Below are 23,245 nucleotides of genomic sequence, written 5' to 3' on the forward strand. Positions count from 1 at the left end.
GATTCATGTGTAATCCAACCAATGTTATTATCCCGCTCTAACAGCCTGCTTCACAAGTTACATAAAGTTTCAGGTAGTTGCTTTTGCTGGACCTCGAATGGTGTATTATTATCCCAAATCGACACAAGGAGAGGTGGGGGGACAAAGTATTTATACTGCTCCACCAAACTAGCCCCCTAACTAAGGAAAACCTTCACATATCATACAAAAAGGTTTGGTGGACAGTGGAATGACAAAGGTGAAGCATCTACCTCCTGCTGGATCAAACTTCCAAACTAGAGGGGGATAAAATGTGTATCACCACCTTGGAGTAAGGAAACAACCAACCATGTTAGCACTGCACAATATAAATTCAGAGAAAGGATTTACCAAAATATATATATTTTATTAAATTGATTAACAATAATTAAAAAACTCCTTCAAAAAAACCTATTCGTATTTAACAGCACAATGCAATAGAAATGTGAAAAGTGCACGAGGAAACACTCAAAAAAATAATACACGGGAACAGTGACAATGAAAGGAACCACCTTGAATCAGGTTCCACATTAGGAATAGAGGAACAATCACTATTCACAAAGACACAGAAAAGGCTAAAATGAATTCACCCACATTAGGCTTGAAACTCAATTATACATAAAGGCTCACACTGCATCATACCCAATCAACCCAACATGTTTCATTCCTCATACAACCACATCACACACAGTAAAGGGAAATTCACCAGGGGCATGTATTAAAAAAACAACCACAATTCACAGAAACAATTGTTTGTGCAACTTTGAAGGCTAACAAAACCGGCCAGAAAGTCGTCTTAAAAAATGCAGATTTTCCTGGTCACTACCAGGGCTAACCAATAATACACACTGTCAATGTGATGTCGTGGTTAGACAGTAGATAAAGCTGGTAACTGCAGCCGGATTACTGCCTTCACCACCAACTTGATCTCTGATCCTGCCAGAAGTAGATGCTGTACACCTTACTTAGGTTAATCAGGCGTATGCCGAAACGCATAAAACGTGACGAGACGGCTTCGATCTTTAAATGCACAAACAGTTCCACACTGGTTCACAATTGTACTGTAGAGTAAACCTAATCCAGCCTGCAAACAGTCAAGCCGCGACTTCAAGAAGCAGCCGTGCAGCAGCGCGTCGTCGTCAAGTGGCGAGCATATCAAGCGGCTGATCAAAACCTCACTAGGTCTAGGAGCCTAATATACAGGCGATAGATGTTCAGTCAGGGGTTCAGAGTAACCCCTCTGTATAGGTGGCGCTCAGGCAGCACCTACGAGGAAATCCCAGAATCAAGCAAGGAGACCTCATTATTATCCCACCCTTCTGAACATTATTACAATTATTCAAGCTGAAGTATGGAAGAGTGTGCTTCCTCTGTGTTCATAATTAGTAAACACACATTCTGTGTACTGTCTGCCTTAAGCAGCTGGTGCCTCATATTTACGTATGCATACATAGCACTGGAAACAGTTTCCACAATTGCTATTCCATTGATTAAATGTCCCAATGTTCCTTTATTGTGCACTTGGCTTGTGCGCTCTCTCTGGAGTAAGTACTTATGCACTTTAAAGTTGGGGAGGGTACTGGTAGAGGTTTGCTTGGCCAACGGTTGGTTGGGCTGGCATCTGTTTGGTGACTACCTCTGACATTTCTCCGTTCTCTCCCTTGAAGACCCAACCAGAGGGCTCTTGAACGCCAAGCTCCACCGGCGCACCGCGTCCCGAGAGGATCCCGGCTCAGCGTGCGAGCTAACCGTCTTTAAACCGCAGGCCGCCTTTGTGGATTGGACCTTGACGCTGACCAAGGAGCAGCTGAGTCCCCCGGACCTGGGGGGTCCCTGGTACACCAGCATCCTGCACAACCCTCAACGTACCTTCAGCATCGCCAGCATCCACCGGGAGGTGCCGAGACCAGAGGATGACCGGGTGCACTCCAAAAGCACGCTGGGTAAGTAAGGCATCCACCAACATCCCACAGTTTGGGGATGTGGAGGGCAGGAGCTCTCCTTGGGATCCCAGAGTTACCCCGGGATCTGCTCTACATGAATGCACAAGCTCTTTGTTGCAAGCACATGGCTCTTTCTTTGCACTTTCATGTTTTGCATCAAGTTTCTGGTTGGCATGTGTATATGTTTCCTTTAAATCAGAGGTATTCACACTGTGGAGCGCACCCCCACAGGGGGGCATAGCCGCATCCCGGGGGTTATGGGGGGGGGAGCAAAAACGGACTGTTTGAATAGTATCCAACTGGGTGTTTTTGTTAAAATGTAAATAAATTGTGATATTTAAAGAATATTCATTCAGCAACAATGGTCAAAACTACTAGCTGCATAGTGAAGTAACTCATCAAACTGGCACACATTGGCCAAAAAAGTGGCTCATTTTGACTTGCCCACACTAGCCTTTTGGGTACGGGCATTGCCTATAGGCCAGTCCGAGCCTGGCGGCTCATCCATAATGGGCGAGGGGGCATCCACCCAGTGGCCCCCTCACCCATTATGGAGGAGCCGATGAGCCAGCCCAGTGAAAGTGCTCCTGGGCTGGCTGAAATGTCAAAGGGAAACACTGTTTCCCTTTAACAGTTCAGTTCAGTTCCCCAGCCGCACATGTTCACTGAGCCATGCAAGGCTGGGGGCGTTTTGCTTCTCCAGCCTTGCATAGCTCATTGAAAATGCTGGTTGGGGCACTGTATGTATGTGCGAGGGGGATCACCTGCGCCTCCTCGCATATATGGACAGAGCAGCCTGGAGCGGGGCGTTTGAGCACCCACGCACAGGCCCCCGCAGAAGGTACATTTATGTTCATTTATTTTTTATTTAAATATGTGTATGGATGCGTGAATGTTTGTGTTATGAGGGAGTGTATGGTGATGGGTGCTCGTGTGAATGATAGAGTGACTGCTGTGTGAATGTGTGTGTGTTTGTTTTGGTCCATTGAGCTCAGTTTGGTGAGTGGGGGGTAGAGGGGGGAGGAGGGTTGTACAACAAAGGCTTTTTAAAAATGCCTTTGTTGCACACTCCCCCCACCCACCTGCCAAAATAAGCTTTTCTTCAGAGGCGCTGCGGAGCCCAGGGGACAGGGGTGGTATTTTTTTACTGGATATCTATAATAGATGTCCAGTAAAAAATATTACGCCCGCCCCCTGGGCCCCCCAGCGCCAATTGCAAACTGTTTGGTTTTTACCCATTTTTTTTTTAAAGTATGCTCTAAAATGCAACATTGTTACCCATTATTTAAAAGAAATTCATGGGTTGGAAACCCCACGGAACACTCTTGATTGATTTGGGCTTCCTCGCTGCGCTCGGTCGCTGAGGGAATATTTGGTGGAAATATTTATGCCCCTCCACTTAAAAAATTCACCAGCCGCCACCTGCCCTGGGGCTGTGCTTGGAGCAGGGTGGGGGAGCCCAGAGACCATGGTGGGAGCAGGATGGGCTGGGGAGCCATGGGATAGTGGTGGGAGCAGGGTGGGGAGAGCCCAGGGTCTGAGCTCGGAGTGGGATGAGGGAGCCCAGGGACTATACTGGGAGTAGGGTGCCGTGAGGGCACGCAATAGTTCATAGCCATTTGGACTTACTGTCCATTTGGCATTTTTGTGGGCCCAGCCTGCCCACATTTTGCTCGGGGGGATGGCCGGGCCTAAAAAGTTTGAAGAGCACTGCGTTAAATAGAGGCGCTCGTGTTTGCAGCCGTTTTGCTTATAGGGGCCTGCGAGTATGTAGGCGGATCATATGAATGCGAATGGCCCTATTAGCATGTATCCGAGGCTAATGCAACCCAGAGGCTAATGCAACCTAGAGGCTAAAGCAACCCTGAGGCTAATGCAACCCCGAGGCTAATGCAACCCCGAGGCTAATGCAAGGCCGAGGCTAATGCAACCCCGAGGCTAATGCAACCCCAAGGCTAATGCAAGCCCGAGGCTAATGCAACCCCGAGGCTAATGCAACCCCGTGGCTAATGCAACCCGAGGCTAATGCAACCCTGAGGCTAATGCAACCCCGAGACTAATGCAACCCCGAGGCTAATGCAACCCCGAGGCTAATGCAACCCCTAGGCTAATGCAACCCTGAGGCTAATGCAACCCTGAGGCTAATGCAACCCCGAGGCTAATGTAACCCTGAGGCTAATGCAACCCCGAGGCTAATGCAACCCCGAGGCTAATGCAACCCCGAGGCTAATGCAACCCGAGGCTAATGCAACCCCGTGTGTTCTTGTGTTCACCTGCGGGGGGATGGGATGGCAGGTGTGGTATCCTGCAACGTGCATCCTTGCCATCTAGTCATCGGTGCCTTCTCTGCCCGCTGGGCGTCTGGCAGAATAGACCCCTGACCCTGCAGTCTGACCTCTCGCGATTGCTGTCCCATCAGAGCAGGCTTCTCGCCCCCCCAACCCCCCACAAATATACATTTTTGTTCCTGCTCTGCCCGCTCCCTTTCTTCATGTTTTTTTGCCCCCGCTTGTATGCACTGTCATCAGCTGGCATTTTTGTCCAGTTTAACGGTAGCCAATGTACCGACCCTGGAAGCATGAAGAACTGAGTCGGCTATGCCAGGTTTGGAAGTTGGAACGCGCGGGTTGACCCACGTGTGAAGCTGCTGCTGGGCCTGTGGGAACTCTCCTTCCTGTATAGCCGGGGTTGTCTGGGTGCCTTAGATCAGAAGTGACCAGGAGTTTGGGTCCCTCTCTCACAGCCCATCATTCCACATTCCACCCACTGTGCCCAGGTCCCCCAAATCCCTCCTCTGTTGAGGCCTGCTGTGGGTCTCTGCACTGCTTGGCCCTGTACCTGCAGGTTTGCCATTCCATGGGGTGAGATGTCTGCCACACTTCCTGCTGTGGGTCTCTGCACTGCTTGGCCCTGTGCCTGCAGGTTTGCCATTCCTTGGGGCGAGATCTCTGCCACACTTCCTGCTGTGGGTCTCTGCACTGCTTGGCCCTGTGCCTGCAGGTTTGCCATTCCTTGGGGCGAGATGTCTGCCACACTTCCTGCTGTGGGTCTCTGCACTGCTTGGCCCTGTGCCTGCAGGTTTGCCATTCCTTGGGGCGAGATGTCTGCCACACTTCCTGCTGTGGGTCTCTGCACTGCTTGGCCCTGTGCCTGCAGGTTTGCCATTCCTTGGGGCGAGATGTCTGCCACACTTCCTGCTGTGGGTCTCTGCACTGCTTGGCCCTGTACCTGCAGGTTTGCCATTCCATGGGGTGAGATGTCTGCCACACTTCCTGCTGTGGGTCTCTGCACTGCTTGGCCCTGTGCCTGCAGGTTTGCCATTCCTTGGGGCGAGATGTCTGCCACACTTCCTGCTGTGGGTCTCTGCACTGCTTGGCCCTGTGCCTGCAGGTTTGCCATTCCTTGGGGCGAGATGTCTGCCACACTTCCTGCTGTGGGTCTCTGCACTGCTTGGCCCTGTGCCTGCAGGTTTGCCATTCCTTGGGGCGAGATGTCTGCCACACTTCCTGCTGTGGGTCTCTGCACTGCTTGGCCCTGTACCTGCAGGTTTGCCATTCCTTGGGGCGAGATGTCTGCCACACTTCCTGCTGTGGGTCTCTGCACTGCTTGGCCCTGTGCCTGCAGGTTTCACATTCCTTGGGGCGAGATGTCTGCCACACTTCCTGCTGTGGGTCTCCGCACTGCTTGGCCCTGTGCCTGCAGGTTTGCCATTCCTTGGGGTGAGATGTCTGCCACACTTCCTGCTGTGGGTCTCCGCACTGCTTGGCCCTGTGCCTGCAGGTTTGCCATTCCTTGGGGTAGATGTCTGCCACACTTCCTGCTGTGGGTCTCTGCACTGCTTGGCCCTGTGCCAGGTTTGCCATTCCTTGGGGCGAGATGTCTGCCACACTTCCTGCTGTGGGTCTCTGCACTGCTTGGCCCTGTACCTGCAGGTTTGCCATTCCTTGGGGCGAGATGTCTGCCACACTTCCTGCTGTGGGTCTCTGCACTGCTTGGATCTGTACCTGCAGGTTTTCCATTCCTTGGGGGCGAGATGTCTGCCACACTTCCTGCTGTGGGTCTCTGCACTGCTTGGCCCTGTACCTGCAGGTTTGCCATTCCTTGGGGCGAGATGTCTGCCACACTTCCTGCTGTGGGTCTCTGCACTGCTTGGCCCTGTACCTGCAGGTTTGCCATTCCTTGGGGCGAGATGTCTGCCACACTTCCTGCTGTGGGTCTCTGCACTGCTTGGCCCTGTGCCTGCAGGTTTGCCATTCCTTGGGGCGAGATGTCTGCCACACTTCCTGCTGTGGGCCTCTGCACTGCTTGGCCCTGTGCCTGCAGGTTTGCCATTCCTTGGGGTGAGATGTTTGCCACACTTTGGAGTCTGGCATCTGGCAGAGGACATAAATAGCATCTAGCAAATGCAAAAGGGTTTCAACAAAAGAATCTTGCCTCATATATTTTGTAAAAGTATGTGTCTCTGCTGATTCTCACGCGTGCTCACTCTCTCCCCCCCCCCACTTTTTTCCTATCTCTTTCCTCCTCCGCCCCCACAGCTCCCAGCTGCTGTTGTACTGGAGTACAGAATAAGGACGGGACACCAGTTTATGGAGCTCCTTCCCTTTATTACCTCCTTCCGGCAAATACAAATATCAACCGCCCTTTCCTCCTTTGGCTCCCCCCCTTTTCCTCCTCCTGCTCTGCTTTCCAGGCACCAATTAAAGACACAGTGGGCCTCATTACGAGTTTGGAGGTAGCCATGGAGCTGTTAGCTCCATGGCTACCTGGAGTGGGTTCCTGCAATGGGGAATTACCGGGTCATTCCGACATAGGAGGACCCGGTAAGTCCCCCATGCAGGAACCATTCCCCATTCCCATTTGAGCCCCCATAGGGCTCAATGGGAATGGGGAGGGAGGTAATAACGGCACATTACGAATGGCCTGTTATTACTTCCCTCTTCCCCTCGCGGGACCCGGAAAGGATGCCAGGTTTTACCAGATGTCTGATCCGGGTCCCGCAAAGGGAACCTCGTAATCGGCACTCCCGTAATGAAGTGCGCCGGTCCCGTACCGGCCCCCTTCATTACGGGAGTGCCAGGGTCGTAATGAGGCCCAGTATCTCCAACAGCTTCCCCCTCAGGTCTCTCCCTCTCTCTCCCTCCTAAACCACGGTGGGGTCTCTTCAGTGCGTCACCAGGAATCAAATTTAGGAGGTGCACAGAGTGGGTGGGGCACAGACTAACATGGAGGGGCGCCTATGAAAGGGAATGTGTGAAGTCACAAGCACTCCTGCAGAGAGGCTTTTGTGAACACCAACTCCCCACACCCCACTGCACCTCCCCTCCCATCAGAATGCAGGCAGGAAACCATTCAGTGACTAATGGGCCAGGGCTGGTGGTGGCGCACGCGTGCGCATGCCCAGTCCCAACTGCACGGACATCACTTTTTTCTATAATATATATTATTTGCTTCCGCTGCTGCTGAGGGCAATCCCTCAAACACCAAGCTGCCACCTATTGAAAACTCTGGCCCACAACCACTGCCCAGGCCTTCAGTGAGCGCGTGCCTTTTACAATGATATGAGGGTACTCGCTTATCTGTGTATTCTTTACCTGTTTGAGGTCACTCCAAAAAAAGGCCTTTTTTTTACCTCCTCAGAACAACCTCAAACTGGATACAAATGCCTATGGAATCATTTTCCTAAGAGGATTTCACCCCAAACTGTCCATTCAATGCACACTCCTCTAAACCCCACTGCGTCCTTGCCTCTTGGTACACCATTCTCATTTTAGGACTACCCACCATCTGCTCCCAACCTGGACCTTGTTTTTCTCCTCTTGTTTCTGTTCCTGTCTCCCGCCAGTGCCAGCCCCCAGTTCCTGTCCAGCATCCCTCTCCGTCCCCTGTGCGGCTTCCCTGCTTGCTCGTCCTGGATCCTTCTCTTCCGTGTTAGCTCGCCGTCCCCTGAGCAGCTTAGCTACTTCCTCGTCCTGGATCATTCTCTTCCCTGTTGGCTCTCCGTCCCCTGAGCGGCTTACTTGCTTGCTCGTCCTGGATCCTTCTCTTCCATGTTGGCTCTCCATCCCCTGAGCGGGTTACCTGCTTGCTCGTCCTGGATCCTTCTCTTCCGTGTTGGCTCTCCATCCCCTGAGCGGCTTAGCTGCTTGCTCATCCTGGATCCTTCTCTTCCATGTTGGCTCTTCGTCCCCTGAGCGGCTTACCTGCTTGCTCGTCCTGGATCCTTCTCTTCCATGTTGGCTCTCCATCCCCTGAGCGGCTTACCTGCTGGCTCGTCCTGGATCCTTCTCTTCCGTGTTAGCTCTATGTGCCCTGAGCGGCTTAGCTGCTTGCTCGTCCTGGATCCTTCTCTTCCGTGTTTGCTCTCCGTCCCCTGAGCGGCTTACCAGCTTGCTCATCCTGGATCCTTCTCTTCCATGTTGGCTCTCCATCCCCTGAGCGGGTTACCTGCTTGCTCGTCCTGGATCCTTCTCTTCTGTGTTGACTCTCCGTCCCCTGAGCGGCTTACTTGCTTGCTCGTCCTGGATCCTTCTCTTCCATGTTGGCTCTCCATCCCCTGAGCAGCTTACCTGCTGGCTCGTCCTGGATCCTTCTCTTCCGTGTTAGCTCTATGTGCCCTGAGCGGCTTAGCTGCTTGCTCGTCCTGGATCCTTCTCTTCCGTGTTTGCTCTCCGTCCCCTGAGCGGCTTACCAGCTTGCTCATCCTGGATCCTTCTCTTCCATGTTGGCTCTCCGTCCCCTGAGCGGCTTAGCTGCTTGCTTGTCCTGGATCCTTCTCTTCCGTGTTGGCTCTCCATCACCTGAGCGGTTTACCTGCTTGCTCATCCTGGATCCTTCTCTTCCGTGTTTGCTCTCCGTCCCCTGAGCGGCTTACCAGCTTGCTCATCCTGGATCCTTCTCTTCCATGTTGGCTCTCCATCCCCTGAGCGGGTTACCTGCTTGCTCGTCCTGGATCCTTCTCTTCTGTGTTGACTCTCTGTCCCCTGAGCGGCTTACTTGCTTGCTCGTCCTGGATCCTTCTCTTCCATGTTGGCTCTCCATCCCCTGAGCGGCTTACCTGCTGGCTCGTCCTGGATCCTTCTCTTCCGTGTTAGCTCTATGTGCCTTGAGCGGCTTAGCTGCTTGCTCGTCCTGGATCCTTCTCTTCCGTGTTTGCTCTCCGTCCCCTGAGCGGCTTACCAGCTTGCTCATCCTGGATCCTTCTCTTCCATGTTGGCTCTCCATCCCCTGAGCGGGTTACCTGCTTGCTCGTCCTGGATCCTTCTCTTCTGTGTTGACTCTCCGTCTCCTGAGCGGCTTACTTGCTTGCTCGTCCTGGATCCTTCTCTTCCATGTTGGCTCTCCATCCCCTGAGCGGCTTACCTGCTGGCTCGTCCTGGATCCTTCTCTTCCGTGTTAGCTCTATGTGCCCTGAGCGGCTTAGCTGCTTGCTCGTCCTGGATCCTTCTCTTCCGTGTTTGCTCTCCGTCCCCTGAGCGGCTTATCAGCTTGCTCATCCTGGATCCTTCTCTTCCATGTTGGCTCTCCATCCCCTGAGCGGGTTACCTGCTTGCTCGTCCTGGATCCTTCTCTTCCGTGTTGGCTCTCCATCCCCTGAGCGGTTTACCTGCTTGCTCGTCCTGGATCCTTCTCTTCCGTGTTTGCTCTCCGTCCCCTGAGCGGCTTAGCTGCTTGCTTGTCCTGGATCCTTCTCTTCCGTGTTGGCAGGCTTCTGTGGGCAGCTTCTCCTAGGTGGCCTCTTTGTGGCCGGTCCAAGAAACATGGTCCGTAGACCCACAATAGGTTTATCTCCCTCGAAGAACACACTAATTTCTCCTCGTCACTCCTTGTTATTCCTCGATCATCCTCTCCCTCGTCAGCCCGCACTCTTCAGGCATCCTGCACGCGATTCCCTTTCCTCACCGCTGCTCCTCACTCGGTGCGTACGCAAGTTTTTATTCATCCTCCTGCAAACGTCATGCCTCTTCCACATTCCTCGCTCCCCTTTCTGCATCCATCAAGGCAACCGAAGTTTCCCAGGAAAATGTGTCCGGGTCACAAAGTAAAGAGGACACGACCGAGGACGCAGCTCATAGGGTATGATTGATAAAGTTTTGTTAAGGACGAGGTACAATTTAAATGTCAGAAATGGTACCAGTGAACTCTTTCTCTGGTTCCAAAGAAAGTATTGCTCTCCTTGAAATAGCCTCCCTCCCTGGCTTCACTCATGGCCTCCTGCCTAAGGTTCCTTGGTAACGACAATGTCCGAACGGGAAGATGGGTTCTCCATTGGCCAAGGGTGAGACAGCTTTGCAGACGTATTTCAGAAGATTACTTTGCGGCTCTGGGCTTCTGGTTAGCAGGATCCACTGCTTTTCCAGAGGTGAGGCTGACTGGGAGGGTCTATGGGGTTTCTAAAGGCCTCCTGATGTACCCATGGGCCCAGGGAGCTGATCCCTGCCAATGCCCCAGCCACTCTTGTTTTCCTCCTCGCCAGCCTGTGCTCACCTCACGCCTACGGGCTTGTGCTCATTTCACGTCTAGCCCTAATATTGTCTTTGGACCTGTGTTTATGTTTGTTTATGTTTATTTGTTTATAATGCGCCGAAGCCCACAGACATCAGCCCGCTTACCATGTCAATGTGTCCCCACAGGCTTGTTCTACCTCAACCCTGGCCCTGCACGACCTGTGGTCTTGGGTTGTGTGTTGCCCTCACTGGCATGCTAGCTGCACCTAAACAGGAGCCTCTACACTCCGCCCCTCCTGGTCTCTCCTTTTCTTCCTCTCTTTATTCTCTTTTCCCTTCCTCTTCCGCCGATGTCTCTCCTTCTCCCACCTCCTAAACTCTGGCCTCTTACCTCCTATTTCTCTCTACCACCTCCTCCTCTACAACTTTCAACTCCAAAGGAAATAAGAGGCATAGTCTCTCTGTTAATGGTAGGCACAAGGGGCCTGAGTGTGTTCAGGGCAGAATGAGGGCGAAGCAGGCAGGTACAAGGCAAACAGCAGGAAGAGCTGAGAAAGACCTCAATCATCCCTAGCAGCCGGAAGGCCACCAGATCTGGCTTGGTGGCTGTTCACCTACTAGTCACCTTATACAAGCAGCGTACATCCAAGGAGCCACCCGTCCAGACACTAGAGCCCAGTCTGTCAGATACCGGAGCTGTGCAGCGACTGAAGAGTCCCACACGTGTATAGTGCTGCAAAGTATTACCAATGACTGCTGTGTGCTTTACACACCACCTGTCACTTAAACATTGGAGCAAGAATCTACATTCAGAAGCTCTTGCGATAAATGTTTGAACGAACAAGGGTGCTTATGAACCCTAGTTAGAGGGTGAAGTAGGATAGGAGACAGAGCAATTTTTGTCATGCTTGATAAAAGCCTCAGTATCCCCAATCTAAGGATTTTCCTGCCTAATAGAACTGACTAGGGTGCTCGTCGTCAAGTGTAAATTCCAAAGTAACCAGTCTGTCTTCTGCCAAAAGCGAAACTACACAGTCCCTACTACTAGGACAAAATAACAAAAGGTCAGGAGAATGACTCCCTTCTCCTGGATAGGCTTCCCCAGTCTCAGTATAAAAAGTCCAGGAGAATGACTCTCTTCTCCTGGATAGACTTCCCCAGCCTCAGTATAGAAGGCCCAGGAGAATGACTCCAGTCTCCTTGATAGGCTCCCCCAGCCTCAGTATAAAAGGTACAGGAGAATGACTCTCTTCTCCTGGATAAACTTCCCAAGCCTCAGTATAGAAGGCCCAGGAGAATGACTCTCTTCTCCTGGAGTGGCTTCCCCAGCCTCGGTATACAAGGCCCAGGAGAATGACTCTCTTCTCCTGGATAGGCTTTGCCAGCCTCGGTATAGAAGGCCCACGAGAATGACTCCCGTCTCCTGGATAGGCTTTCCCAGCCTCAGTATAGAAGGCCCAGGAGAATGACTCTCTTCTCCTGGATAGGCTCTCCCAGCCTCAGTATAGAAAGTATGGTAGAATGACTCCCTTCTCCTGGATAGGCTTTGCCAGCCTCGGTATAGAAGACCCAGGAGAATGACTCCCATCTCCTGGATAGGCTCTCCCAGCCTCAGTATAGAAAGTATGGTAGAATGACTCTCTTCTCCTGGATAGACTTCCCCAGCCTCAGTATAGAAGGCCCAGGAGAATGACTCTCTTCTCCTGGAGTGGCTTCCCCAGCCTCGGTATACAAGGCCCAGGAGAATGACTCTCTTCTCCTGGATAGGCTTTGCCAGCCTCGGTATAGAAGACCCAGGGGAATGACTCCCATCTCCTGTATAGGCTCTCCCAGCCTCAGTATAGAAAGTATGGTAGAATGACTCTCTTCTCCTGTATAGGCTCTCCCATCCTCAGTATAGAAGGCCCAGGAGAATGACTCTCTTCTCCTGGAGTGGCTTCCCCAGCCTCGGTATACAAGGCCCAGGAGAATGGCTCTCTTCTCCTGGATAGGCTTCCCCAGTCTCAGTATAAAAAGCCCAGGAGAACGACTCCCGTCTCCTGGATAGGCTTCCCCAGCCTCAGTATAGAAGGCCCAGGAGAACGACTCTCTTCTCCTGGATAGGCTCTCCCAGCCTCAGTATAGAAGGCCCAGGAGAACGACTCTCTTCTCCTGGATAGGCTCTCCCAGCCTCAGTATAGAAGGCCCAGGAGAACGACTCTCTTCTCCTGGATAGGCTCTCCCAGCCTCAGTATAGAAGGCCCAGGAGAACGACTCTCTTCTCCTGGATAGGCTCTCCCAGCCTCAGTATAGAAGGCCCAGGAGAACGACTCTCTTCTCCTGGATAGGCTCTCCCAGCCTCAGTATAGAAGGCCCAGGAGAACGACTCTCTTCTCCTGGATAGGCTCTCCCAGCGTCAGTATAGAAGGCCCAGGAGAACGACTCTCTTCTCCTGGATAGGCTCTCCCAGCCTCAGTATAGAAGGCCCAGGAGAACGACTCCCATCTCCTGGATAGGCTCTCCCAGCCTCAGTATAGAAAGTATGGTAGAATGACTCTCTTCTCCTGGATAGACTTCCCCAGCCTCAGTATAGAAGGCCCAGGAGAATGACTCTCTTCTCCTGGAGTGGCTTCCCCAGCCTCGGTATACAAGGCCCAGGAGAATGACTCTCTTCTCCTGGATAGGCTTTGCCAGCCTCGGTATAGAAGACCCAGGGGAATGACTCCCATCTCCTGTATAGGCTCTCCCAGCCTCAGTATAGAAAGTATGGTAGAATGACTCTCTTCTCCTGTATAGGCTCTCCCATCCTCAGTATAGAAGGCCCAGGAGAATGACTCTCTTCTCCTGGAGTGGCTTCCCCAGCCTCGGTATACAAGGCCCAGGAGAATGGCTCTCTTCTCCTGGATAGGCTTCCCCAGTCTCAGTATAAAAAGCCCAGGAGAACGACTCCCGTCTCCTGGATAGGCTTCCCCAGCCTCAGTATAGAAGGCCCAGGAGAACGACTCTCTTCTCCTGGATAGGCTCTCCCAGCCTCAGTATAGAAGGCCCAGGAGAACGACTCTCTTCTCCTGGATAGGCTCTCCCAGCCTCAGTATAGAAGGCCCAGGAGAACGACTCTCTTCTCCTGGATAGGCTCTCCCAGCCTCAGTATAGAAGGCCCAGGAGAACGACTCTCTTCTCCTGGATAGGCTCTCCCAGCCTCAGTATAGAAGGCCCAGGAGAACGACTCTCTTCTCCTGGATAGGCTCTCCCAGCCTCAGTATAGAAGGCCCAGGAGAACGACTCTCTTCTCCTGGATAGGCTCTCCCAGCCTCAGTATAGAAGGCCCAGGAGAACGACTCTCTTCTCCTGGATAGGCTCTCCCAGCCTCAGTATAGAAGGCCCAGGAGAACGACTCTCTTCTCCTGGATAGGCTCTCCCAGCCTCGGTATAGAAGGCCCAGGAGAACGACTCCCTTCTCCTGGATAGGCTCTCCCAGCCTCAGTATAGAAGGCCCAGGAGAACGACTCTCTTCTCCTGGATAGGCTCTCCCAGCCTCAGTATAGAAGGCCCAGGAGAACGACTCTCTTCTCCTGGATAGGCTCTCCCAGCCTCAGTATAGAAGGCCCAGGAGAATGACTCTCTTCTCCTGGATAGGCTCTCCCAGCCTCAGTATAGAAAGTATGGTAGAATGACTCCCTTCTCCTGGATAGGCTTCCCCAGTCTCAGTATAAAAAGCCCAGGAGAATGACTCCTGTCTCCTGGGTAGGCTTCCCCAGCCTCAGTATAGAAGGCCCAGGAGAATGACTCCCTTCTCCTGGATAGGCTCTCCCAGCCTCAGTATAGAAGGCCCAGGAGAATGACTCGCTTCTCCTGGATAGGCTCTCCCAGCCTCAGTATATCAGATTTAGATCATTTCAGGCTATCCTTTGGATTAGGTTATACGGTTCGTCCAGGGGACTGTTCTAAGTCTCTGGTTCTTTCTCTTCCTCTTTCCTTCACCTTTGCGTTCTTAACTTTTGATTCTCTCGAACTAGGTTTTTCTGAAGTGTCTCTGAAAATCTCTCTTAGGGGCACGTATAGTAGACCCAATGGTTATTCCTATTCTCTTGGCCACTGTGTGTATGGTTGAGATGAGAAAATTGAGTTCTGTAGTGATTCTCAGTTTCTTAATTCTCTCTCGTATCACTAAGACGAGTTGGATGGGTTTCACCCGTCTCAGTGCTTGGCCATTCACTGGGAAGAGTAGGCTGAGTCCCTGAATGATTCTCACTCTTCTTAATGTTTGACATTTCACTGGGATGACCAGACTGAGGGCCTCATCACGAGTTGGGCGGTATCCCGGTGGTATTACCACCGGATTACCTCCCGTGCTAATAGCATTACCGCCAACCGGTCTGGCGTTATTAGCACTGGATCAAGGGTTGGGTGGTAACTGTAATTCCCCATTGCGTCCATTGGACCCAAAGGGGAATTTTCAGCACCTAATGGCGCAGCGCTAATTGCGCCCGTAAATGGGAATTTTTTCCGACGCGTTTACCCCCAGCTTTGAGCTGGGGGTAAACACGCCAGACCCATGTTTGGGCGGACCCTTAAATGCAGCAGTAATAGCGTTACCACCGCATTTAAGGGCTACCGCGCAACTCGTGATGAGGCCCTGAGTCTCTGAATGGTTCTCACTCTTCTTGATATTTAGCCATTCACTGCGACGAGTAGGCTGACAGTACTCTCTATTCCCGTGCTCCTTCCCCAGTCTCCCGCCGTCCCTCTTACCTTGCTTCCTGCGGGTTGACATCACTGGGCCTCCATGAAGGGTAGGGAATTCGCTTTGAGTCAGGACAGCTTCAGCTTTCAGTCGTCTCGTTCTGCTTCTTGTCCGCGGCTCTGCGGGGCCACCGTTACAGCGGTCTCAGCGTTGTTGCCAGACTGGACAGTCCACCTCTCACGGGTCACGCTACCACTCACAACTGACTCTCTGTCTTGGGGTTTTCGTCCCCTCTTCTCGTCGGTCTTCTGTTCCTTCAGTGCTTCTCGCACACGCCAGCTGCCTGCTTTCTCCCAGTCTCGGGCAGCTTCCACAGCACTGCTGATTTGAACATTCCAGGGTTCACTTCTCTCAGACAACAGTCCTCCTTGCCTTTCTATGACATATTGCTGGGTCCTCCCAGGCAGAGGATTATAGTCCTTTTCTCCTCCTCCAGTTGAGCACTCTTCATTACTCGCTCATTTCCCCTCGTCACAGTATTGCTGATTTGAACATTCCAAGGTTCACTTCTCTCAGACAACAGTCCTCCTTGCCTTTCTATGACATATTGCTGGGTCCTCCCAGGCAGAGGATTATAGTCCTTTTCTCCTCCTCCAGTTGAGCACTCTTCATTACTCACTCATTTCCCCTCGTCACAGTATTGCTGATTTGAACATTCCAGGGTTCACTTCTCTCAGACAACAGTCCTCCTTGCCTTTCTATGACATATTGCTGGGTCCTCCCAGGCAGAGGATTATAGTCCTTTTCTCCTCCTCTAGTTGAGCACTCTTCATTACTCGCTCATTTCCCCTCGTCACAGTATTGCTGATTTGAACATTCCAAGGTTCACTTCTCTCAGACAACAGTCCTCCTTGCCTTTCTATGACATATTGCTGGGTCCTCCCAGGCAGAGGATTATAGTCCTTTTCTCCTCCTCCAGTTGAGCACTCTTCATTACTCACTCATTTCCCCTCGTCACAGTATTGCTGATTTGAACATTCCAGGGTTCACTTCTCTCAGACAACAGTCCTCCTTGCCTTTCTATGACATATTGCTGGGTCCTCCCAGGCAGAGGATTATAGTCCTTTTCTCCTCCTCTAGTTGAGCACTCTTCATTACTCGCTCATTTCCCCTCGTCATAGTATTGCTGATTTTCCACCACTGTGTGATCGGTATAACTCGCTCAGTCTTCTTCTTTTGCTTGGTAGTTTTGCCATATATTTCTTCCGGTTTAGTCTTTGGTTTTATGGCACAATAGCAAACAGTGGCTTGGTCTGAGAGGGGTTTCTGAAGCCCTGATGTTACTGTTGGTCCCAGAGAAAGGGTCTTGGAGAGTTTCTCTGTGGAACGGGCGTCCTTGTCTCAAAAAGGGGAGTCTGTCCCTCTGAGGTCCTGCTTGCCGCCACCCCTAGGGGAAATATTGCATAGCGGGCTCACCCTCTGGGGAGAAGTGACCAAATCTCGCGATTTGTCCCAAGGGGCTCTGAGGGAAAAGCCCTCCAGAGGAAGCCCTGCAACATTTGGGGCTCGGCTGCAGATGAGCACAGTAGCTTACCTACCGGAGCACACAAGATCCTCTGCAGTGATGGATCTTCAAGTTGGGTTGTACACACGTTGGAATCTTAGAGAAAAAAAATGGCAGCTGCTTCTGAATTAATGACAAACAAAAGTATTTCGGAAGGCGATATTAGACATTTCTCAAACAGCACCTCTATTTGCTGTTTTGCCCATAGAGTAGTGCTGGGGGTGGCATTGGGGTAGCTGCTAGACCCTGGGAAAGCAACCCCAACACAAGGTTGCTGAGGGCCTCCACACTTCCCAGGACGTGGAAAAACTCCCACTACTATACATATCTTTGTGGTTAACGTGGTCATGGCGGGGTCTCCACACCACAGAAGCACCAAGGAAGTCATGGATACTCCCTGGTGATCCATATTGCTGACTAGGCCTTGCTCTGCGCAACCTGCAGCATGGCGCCCAGAGAGGTGCCAAGGAAGTCATGGCTTCTCCCTGGTGATCCATATTGCTGACTAGGCCTTCCTATGGGCAACCTGCAGCATGGCGCCCATAGAGGTGCCAAGGAAGTCATGGCTTCTCCCTGGTGATCCACATTGCTGACTAGGCCTTGCTCTAGGCAACCTGCAGCATGGCGCCCAGAGAGGTGCCAAGGAAGCCATGGCTTCTCCCTGGTGATCCATATTGCTGACTAGGCCTTCCTATGGGCAACCTGCAGCATGGCGCCCATAGAGGTGCCAAGGAAGTCATGGCTTCTCCCTGGTGATCCATATTGCTGACTAGGCCTTCCTATGGGCAACCTGCAGCATGGCGCCCATAGAGGTGCCAAGGAAGTCATGGCTTCTCCCTGGTGAACCATATTGCTGACTAGGCCTTCCTCTGGGCAACCTGCAGCATGGCGCCCAGAGAGGTGCCAAGGAAGTCATGGCTTCTCCCTGGTGATCCATATTGCTGACTAGGCCTTGCTCTGGGCAACCTGCAGCATGGCGCCCAGAGAGGTGCCAAGGAAGTCATGGCTTCTCCCTGGTGAACCATATTGCTGACTAGGCCTTCCTCTGGACAACCTGCACCATGGCGCCCAGAGAGGTGCCAAGCTGGGGTTGCAGATCCGTGCCTTAGAACATTTGCCTCTTTGGAGGTAAGCCTGCAAGTGCGTCTACATTTTCGGGCCCTACTTGGTATTTGCCACCCTTGGCTCTAAAGCCCCCCAGCAGGGGCCCTGCTGCCAGCACCATCAGTCTTCCTAGAGCCCCACCTGGGCTGCTGGGCCACATTAGCAAGTGAAGAAGGAGAACTCACCAGCTAGACACTGATTTCACTCATAAGGGCGTGGTGGGGCAGGGTGAGGTCCTCTTGAAAGGCCACAGGCTGAACAGCGTGAGGCCAGTGGAGAAACTTTGCTGAAAATGTTGGGGGGGACATGACCTCTGCAGAAAAGGTGCCCCATTCAAATGAATGGGGACAAAATGGTGTGCCATGAAAGTTGGGGGGGACAAACACCCCCGTCCCCCCCTAAAATTACGCCCATGCGTGAGGCCACCATGCGCAGGGAGGGAAGGAGGGCCAGGCCACTGCATTTGCAACTGGATCCTGTTGCCTTTACAGAATTCTGTAAACCACAGTGCCGGAACTAAGCAACAATTCGCGCACATTCCACCTCCTGTCCACACAGCTGCACTCTTCCTGTTGTGTAGCCAAGCCGCTTTTCAATCCTGCACCCTGGGGGGGGGGAATACAAAGCAAAAAGCATCAATACAAAGACCTCTGATTCTCCCGAATAAGTGCCCTCTGTGGAGGGATGCGTAGAAACAGAGCATTCATAGCATTGCACCAAACCTAGAAATCAGCCCCTGGAAACTCTCATGCCTGACGTGTGCATAGAGCGCAGAAGGGTCTCGAGTCGAGGCACTGAGCTGCCGGCTCAGCTGCCCGCTGCCTTCTTCCAAATAAAGTAGGGAGAAGTTGTGTGGCTCCGTGATGAAACCCCCCCTCCTCCTTGCCTGACTCTCGGGATACAGCGTGGGGTGGGGGCCAGGCGCCGCATCCTTCCGCCCAATCCTGCGGCGGGGAGAATCCCATGGCCCACACCACCACGCCCCAGTCATCTGGCAGGGGATTCCCATAGTGTTCCTAGATATTGTGTACAGTGTAACGTGCACGGAGGAACCGTCATAGCACCGCGCCTGCCCCCGTGCACATGTGCACAGCAGGAAAGCCTCAGGCACTCTCATGGTGTGAGGCTAATGACGGTCTGTGTATGGCTTTTAGTGTCGGATGGTAAGCAAGATCAGGGCCCTCCAGTCATAGGCTGAGTAGTGTGGGCCCCCCTTCGCTCCTGTTTCTGATCCCCTAAAACCTGAGGTGAAGAAATAACAATACAGACAGAGTATTTGTTCGTGGAAAAATTATGGCCGTAGGCTATTTTATTTTCTACAGAAAATAACGCCACACCATAATCATAATGACCAACAATAAAAATCGCTTTTGGGCACGTCGTGTCCAGGGGATGTGAAAGCCCCGCCGTCTCCTTGGCTATTTTCCGATACCCATGGACATCCGTTCCTGGACACGCGCCGCCACACCTGAGTGGGTGTTGCCTAGGCCGCTCAGGTCCCCCCATAAAGCGTCCCTAACTGCATGCCCGTGCTGCTAAAGCTCTGAAAATGTTATCTGAAAATACACCCATCCCTTTGTTGGAAAGGTGAACGCCATCCTGATGGAACAAATCCGGGTCATTCTGTGACAAGCCATGTTTTATGAAATGGATCCCTGTGCTCCTGCAGTACCTTTCTACTGTTTTGTTTAGCTTTTTTCTAGCTGTTTCAATGGCATGCCTCCTGTGTGCCCCGTGCCAGATCTGCGGGTGATGATCTCGGATATAAAAATGTCTGTTTTCCACCAGCAGTGTGCTATCGCCCTTAATGACTCACATATGTTGCGCATTAGCTCAGCCCTGTTTGTTTTGACCAGGTCGTTAAACCCCAAGGTGTATTACCAGGTATTCGGGAGGGTCCCTGAACCCGATCAAATCAGACAGCCGGTCGTGAATGTCTTCCCACAGCATTCCTGGGAGGCCCCACCAGGAAGTTATCGTCTTTTTAAAATGCAGGCCCTCTTTGAAGTCTTCTATCCACCTGCCTGCCCGGGTCACGAGGGAATGGCCGACTATCCACGCTGATCTGTATGGCCCTGTATCTGCATTTGTGGGTGGGAAAGGCATCATATCAGATTTTCTCGTACATATTTTTTGAAACATTGCGACCTCCACCCCCCACTTTTCTTCACGCCCTTTGCTCCCAGGCCCCCCCTGCCCATGCCGATGTGGCTGCCCCTATTCTGAAAGAGTGGGTCCCAAACTCAGCTGCATCTCACCCCGCTTTTGCTATGGTTTTCTTTAGTATCGCTTGGAACTGGTATCTGCTGAGGGCTCTGCCATCCCTGTGTATCAGTAACTGCCCCCCGACTTCCGGTCGTACCTCCAGGAATTGTTTGGTAATGCACCTGGGGCAATGTTCCCTTTCCTTGATGCAGTTTAGCTCTATTGCTCTTCCCTTCCCCATTTGGTCTGTTTTTGATTTTCTCAGTATTATTGACATGCCTTTGGACCCTATGCTGACGTCGCTTTTTGCTAGCCCGTCTCCTGCGACTGTATTGCGTGGTACCAGTTCCCCGATCCTGAATGCCCCATAATATGCTAGCACGAAAGCCGTTCTGAATAACCCAGTCTCATAGCTGTCGCTACATGTGTCATGCAATAATTGTAACAGCTTCACCACTTTCTTAAAATTCAAAGGTCTCCTGCTGTCTGGTTTCCTTCCTTCCAACTTTGCCCAACCCTTCATTGCTTATTTTATCCGTGGGCTAACTGTTGGGTCTATCGCACCGGCCACTTTTGCCGCATATGCGACCGCGGCCAAATGCGCTGCTGCCCAGCTTTTCCTTGCGCAAATGCTTTCGCCAAAAAATCGCACATTTTGGAAACTGTAATTTCCCCCACTTCTTGTAAACCTGTTCCTTTTAGCACATCAATCACATGTTTTTCATACTGCTTACCAGTCTTGTATGTTATCGCGCTCCTTGCCAATCTTTCTATCACTTGACCTTGCTCCTGTGGTTTTTCCTCCTCTTCTGAGTCAACCTTGTAGTTAACCGATCTTTTTCCAGTGCTTCTAGTGGGACCCATGCCTTTTTTGGCATGGGCGTTTTCATCCATTTTGCGTCCGGCCGTAGCTCTCTGAACTTGCCCCACTGGAAACGAGACAATGCGTCAGCAACATATTTTCTTCTCCAGCGATATGCCTCGCCCTTAAGTTAACATTATTTTTTAGACAATCCAACGTTATTGCCCTCATTAATTCCAAGACCAACGGGCATGATGCGCTTCCGTTATTTATCACGTGCACTACTGCCATGTTGTCGGACCAAACATTTAGCTCTCTGTTGTTTAGCTCTGTTTCCCATGCGCACAGCGCTACCCAAATCGGGAACATCTCTAGTAGCGAAATATTACTTGTCCATTCAGCCTCGTGCCATGATTCAGGCCAACTTTCTGCGCACCCTTCTGTACCCAGTATCGCTCCAAACCCAAAGCCCCCGGCTGCATCTGTGAACAACACCCTTTTGTCTTCTTCATTTATGGGTGTTCACCATATCACTGACCCGTTAAATGATTTAAGGAATTTGCTCCATACCTCTAAGTCTTTCTTGATTCCGCCACCCATTCTGACTCTGTGGTGTCCCTCCTTGGCCCCTCTTGTTCTCTGTTCCACCCTCCTCTGGAATATCCTGCCTTGCGGTATGACCCTGCCAGCAAAGTTTAGTTTCCCTGCTAGCGATTGCAATTCCTTCACTGTGGCCTTGTGTCTCCCTTTCAGGTCTTTGATTGTGCCTAGTAGGTCTGCCACCTTCTCTTCCGGGATCCTACACACTCCTATCCGTGAATCAATTTCAATTCCTAAAAATTGGATTATCTGTGTTGGGCCCATTGTTTTTTCTTCCGCCAGCGGGAAGCCCCACTCCCTTGTTACTGCCATGAATTTCCTTAATGTATCCTTACACAGCTTGGAACCCTGTGGTCCCACAAACAAAAAGTCGTACAGATAGTGAACCACTTGCGCCTATGGCAACTCTTTTGTGAGAGCCCATTGTAGGAATGAGCTCACTTTCTCAAAATATGCGCATGATATGGCGCAGCCCGTTGGGAGGCATTTATCGACAAAATATTTGCCCTCCCAATGCATGCATAGCCACTTCTGTGACTCCCTATTTACTGGTAGTAGACGAAATGCTGACTTTATGTCGGCCTTTGCCAGCCATGCCCCTTGACCCACTCTCCTGACCACTTGTACCGCTTCCTGAAAGTCTGAGTAATTCACAGAAGCTGCCTCTTGCTCTATGCCGTCGTTCACTGATGCCCCTGGTGGGTATGATAAGTGGTGGATCAGCCTAAAATCGCCTGCCTCCTTCTTAGGGACCAAGCCTAGTGGTGAGCATATGTACTCGGAAAATGGTGGTGAGCTGTAAGGGCCCCCCATCCTCCCCAGTTCTACCTCCTTCCTGATTTTCTTGCCCACTAGTTCCTTGTTCTCTAATGCAGATTTTAGGTTTCTAGGGGTATTCTGGGACCCGTGCCCCTTGAAAGGGATGTTGAAACCCTCTTGAAATCCTTGCCTGATTGCCTCAGCTACCTCCTGGTCTGGGAAGACCCGTAGCCACTTCTCCATGTTCTCGATCTTGACTGGTGTGGCCCCTCTCTCTACTTCACCCTCAATTCTGTTTTTCCTGCACCCTGTGCGTGCTGGATGTCGCTCGGGTGCATTTGGTGGTACTATGTTCCCCCTTACAATTCTCGCATCTGTGACTAAATTTGCATTTCTTACCCCAGCTACATGGTATCCCACTCTCGAAATTTCTGCATTGGGCTGACCCTGACCTATCGGGCCCATTGCTCCCCCTACCACCCTCTTGGGCTGTTGGTAGTATGTTGCTCTACCAACTTCTCTGAGTGTTGTATTGTCTGCTCCGAAAACTCTGATCCCTCGTTCTGTCGTAATAGTTATCGTATCTCCTATTGTTATATCTGTAATCACTTCTGTAGTCGTTCTGCCAATATTCCTTCCTATGATAGCTTCCTGTACTACCCTGTTCTTTGTTGTCCCATTTTTCTTTTAGCACATTAAATATGTACAGGTTGTAATTTTCCTCATCCCAACCTATGTCTGGAAAGCAGTCCATTTCCTTCCTAAATTCGTGGTCATATTCTTTCCATGCCTCTCCCCCAAATGTCTTGTACACCTTCAAAACTTGCTGTTGGTATATCACTAGTGATGCCCCGTCTTCTGGGTATTTTTGCAGAATAATGGTGGACATTATCTGAAAAGCCGCCGTCCAATTATCGACATTCCTTGCTACTGGTGCCCTTTTTAATAAGCCCTTCTCATCCTCCTTTACATCCTCTATTGATACGTTCTGACCTCTTCTCTGTACATGTAGTAATGAAAAGATGTCTATGAGCTCTTTTCTCCATATCTTTTCCTTCACCTTCTCACTAATGTACCATGCCTGTGCCTTCAGAGAACGACCTTGTGCATCTTTCCAACCGTAGGCCTGCCATATTTTGT

The 23,245-nt window shown here is 51.5% G+C and overlaps 1 protein-coding gene across 1 annotated transcript in view; it reads left to right on the forward strand.

Moving 5' to 3' along the window:
• TAPBP (TAP binding protein) overlaps nucleotides 1-23,245 on the forward strand; it is a 167,616-nt gene that overhangs the window by 57,323 nt on the left and 87,048 nt on the right. Inside the window, exon 3 of the mRNA XM_069635221.1 lies at nucleotides 1,686-1,961. Within this exon, the coding sequence (XP_069491322.1) occupies nucleotides 1,686-1,961 (276 nt within the window). The remainder of the gene's footprint in view (nucleotides 1-1,685; nucleotides 1,962-23,245) is intronic.

Source organism: Ambystoma mexicanum, chromosome 13, assembly GCF_040938575.1.
Source record: "Ambystoma mexicanum isolate Mex_15411 chromosome 13, UKY_AmexF1_1, whole genome shotgun sequence".
NCBI classification, from domain to species: domain Eukaryota; kingdom Metazoa; phylum Chordata; class Amphibia; order Caudata; family Ambystomatidae; genus Ambystoma; species Ambystoma mexicanum.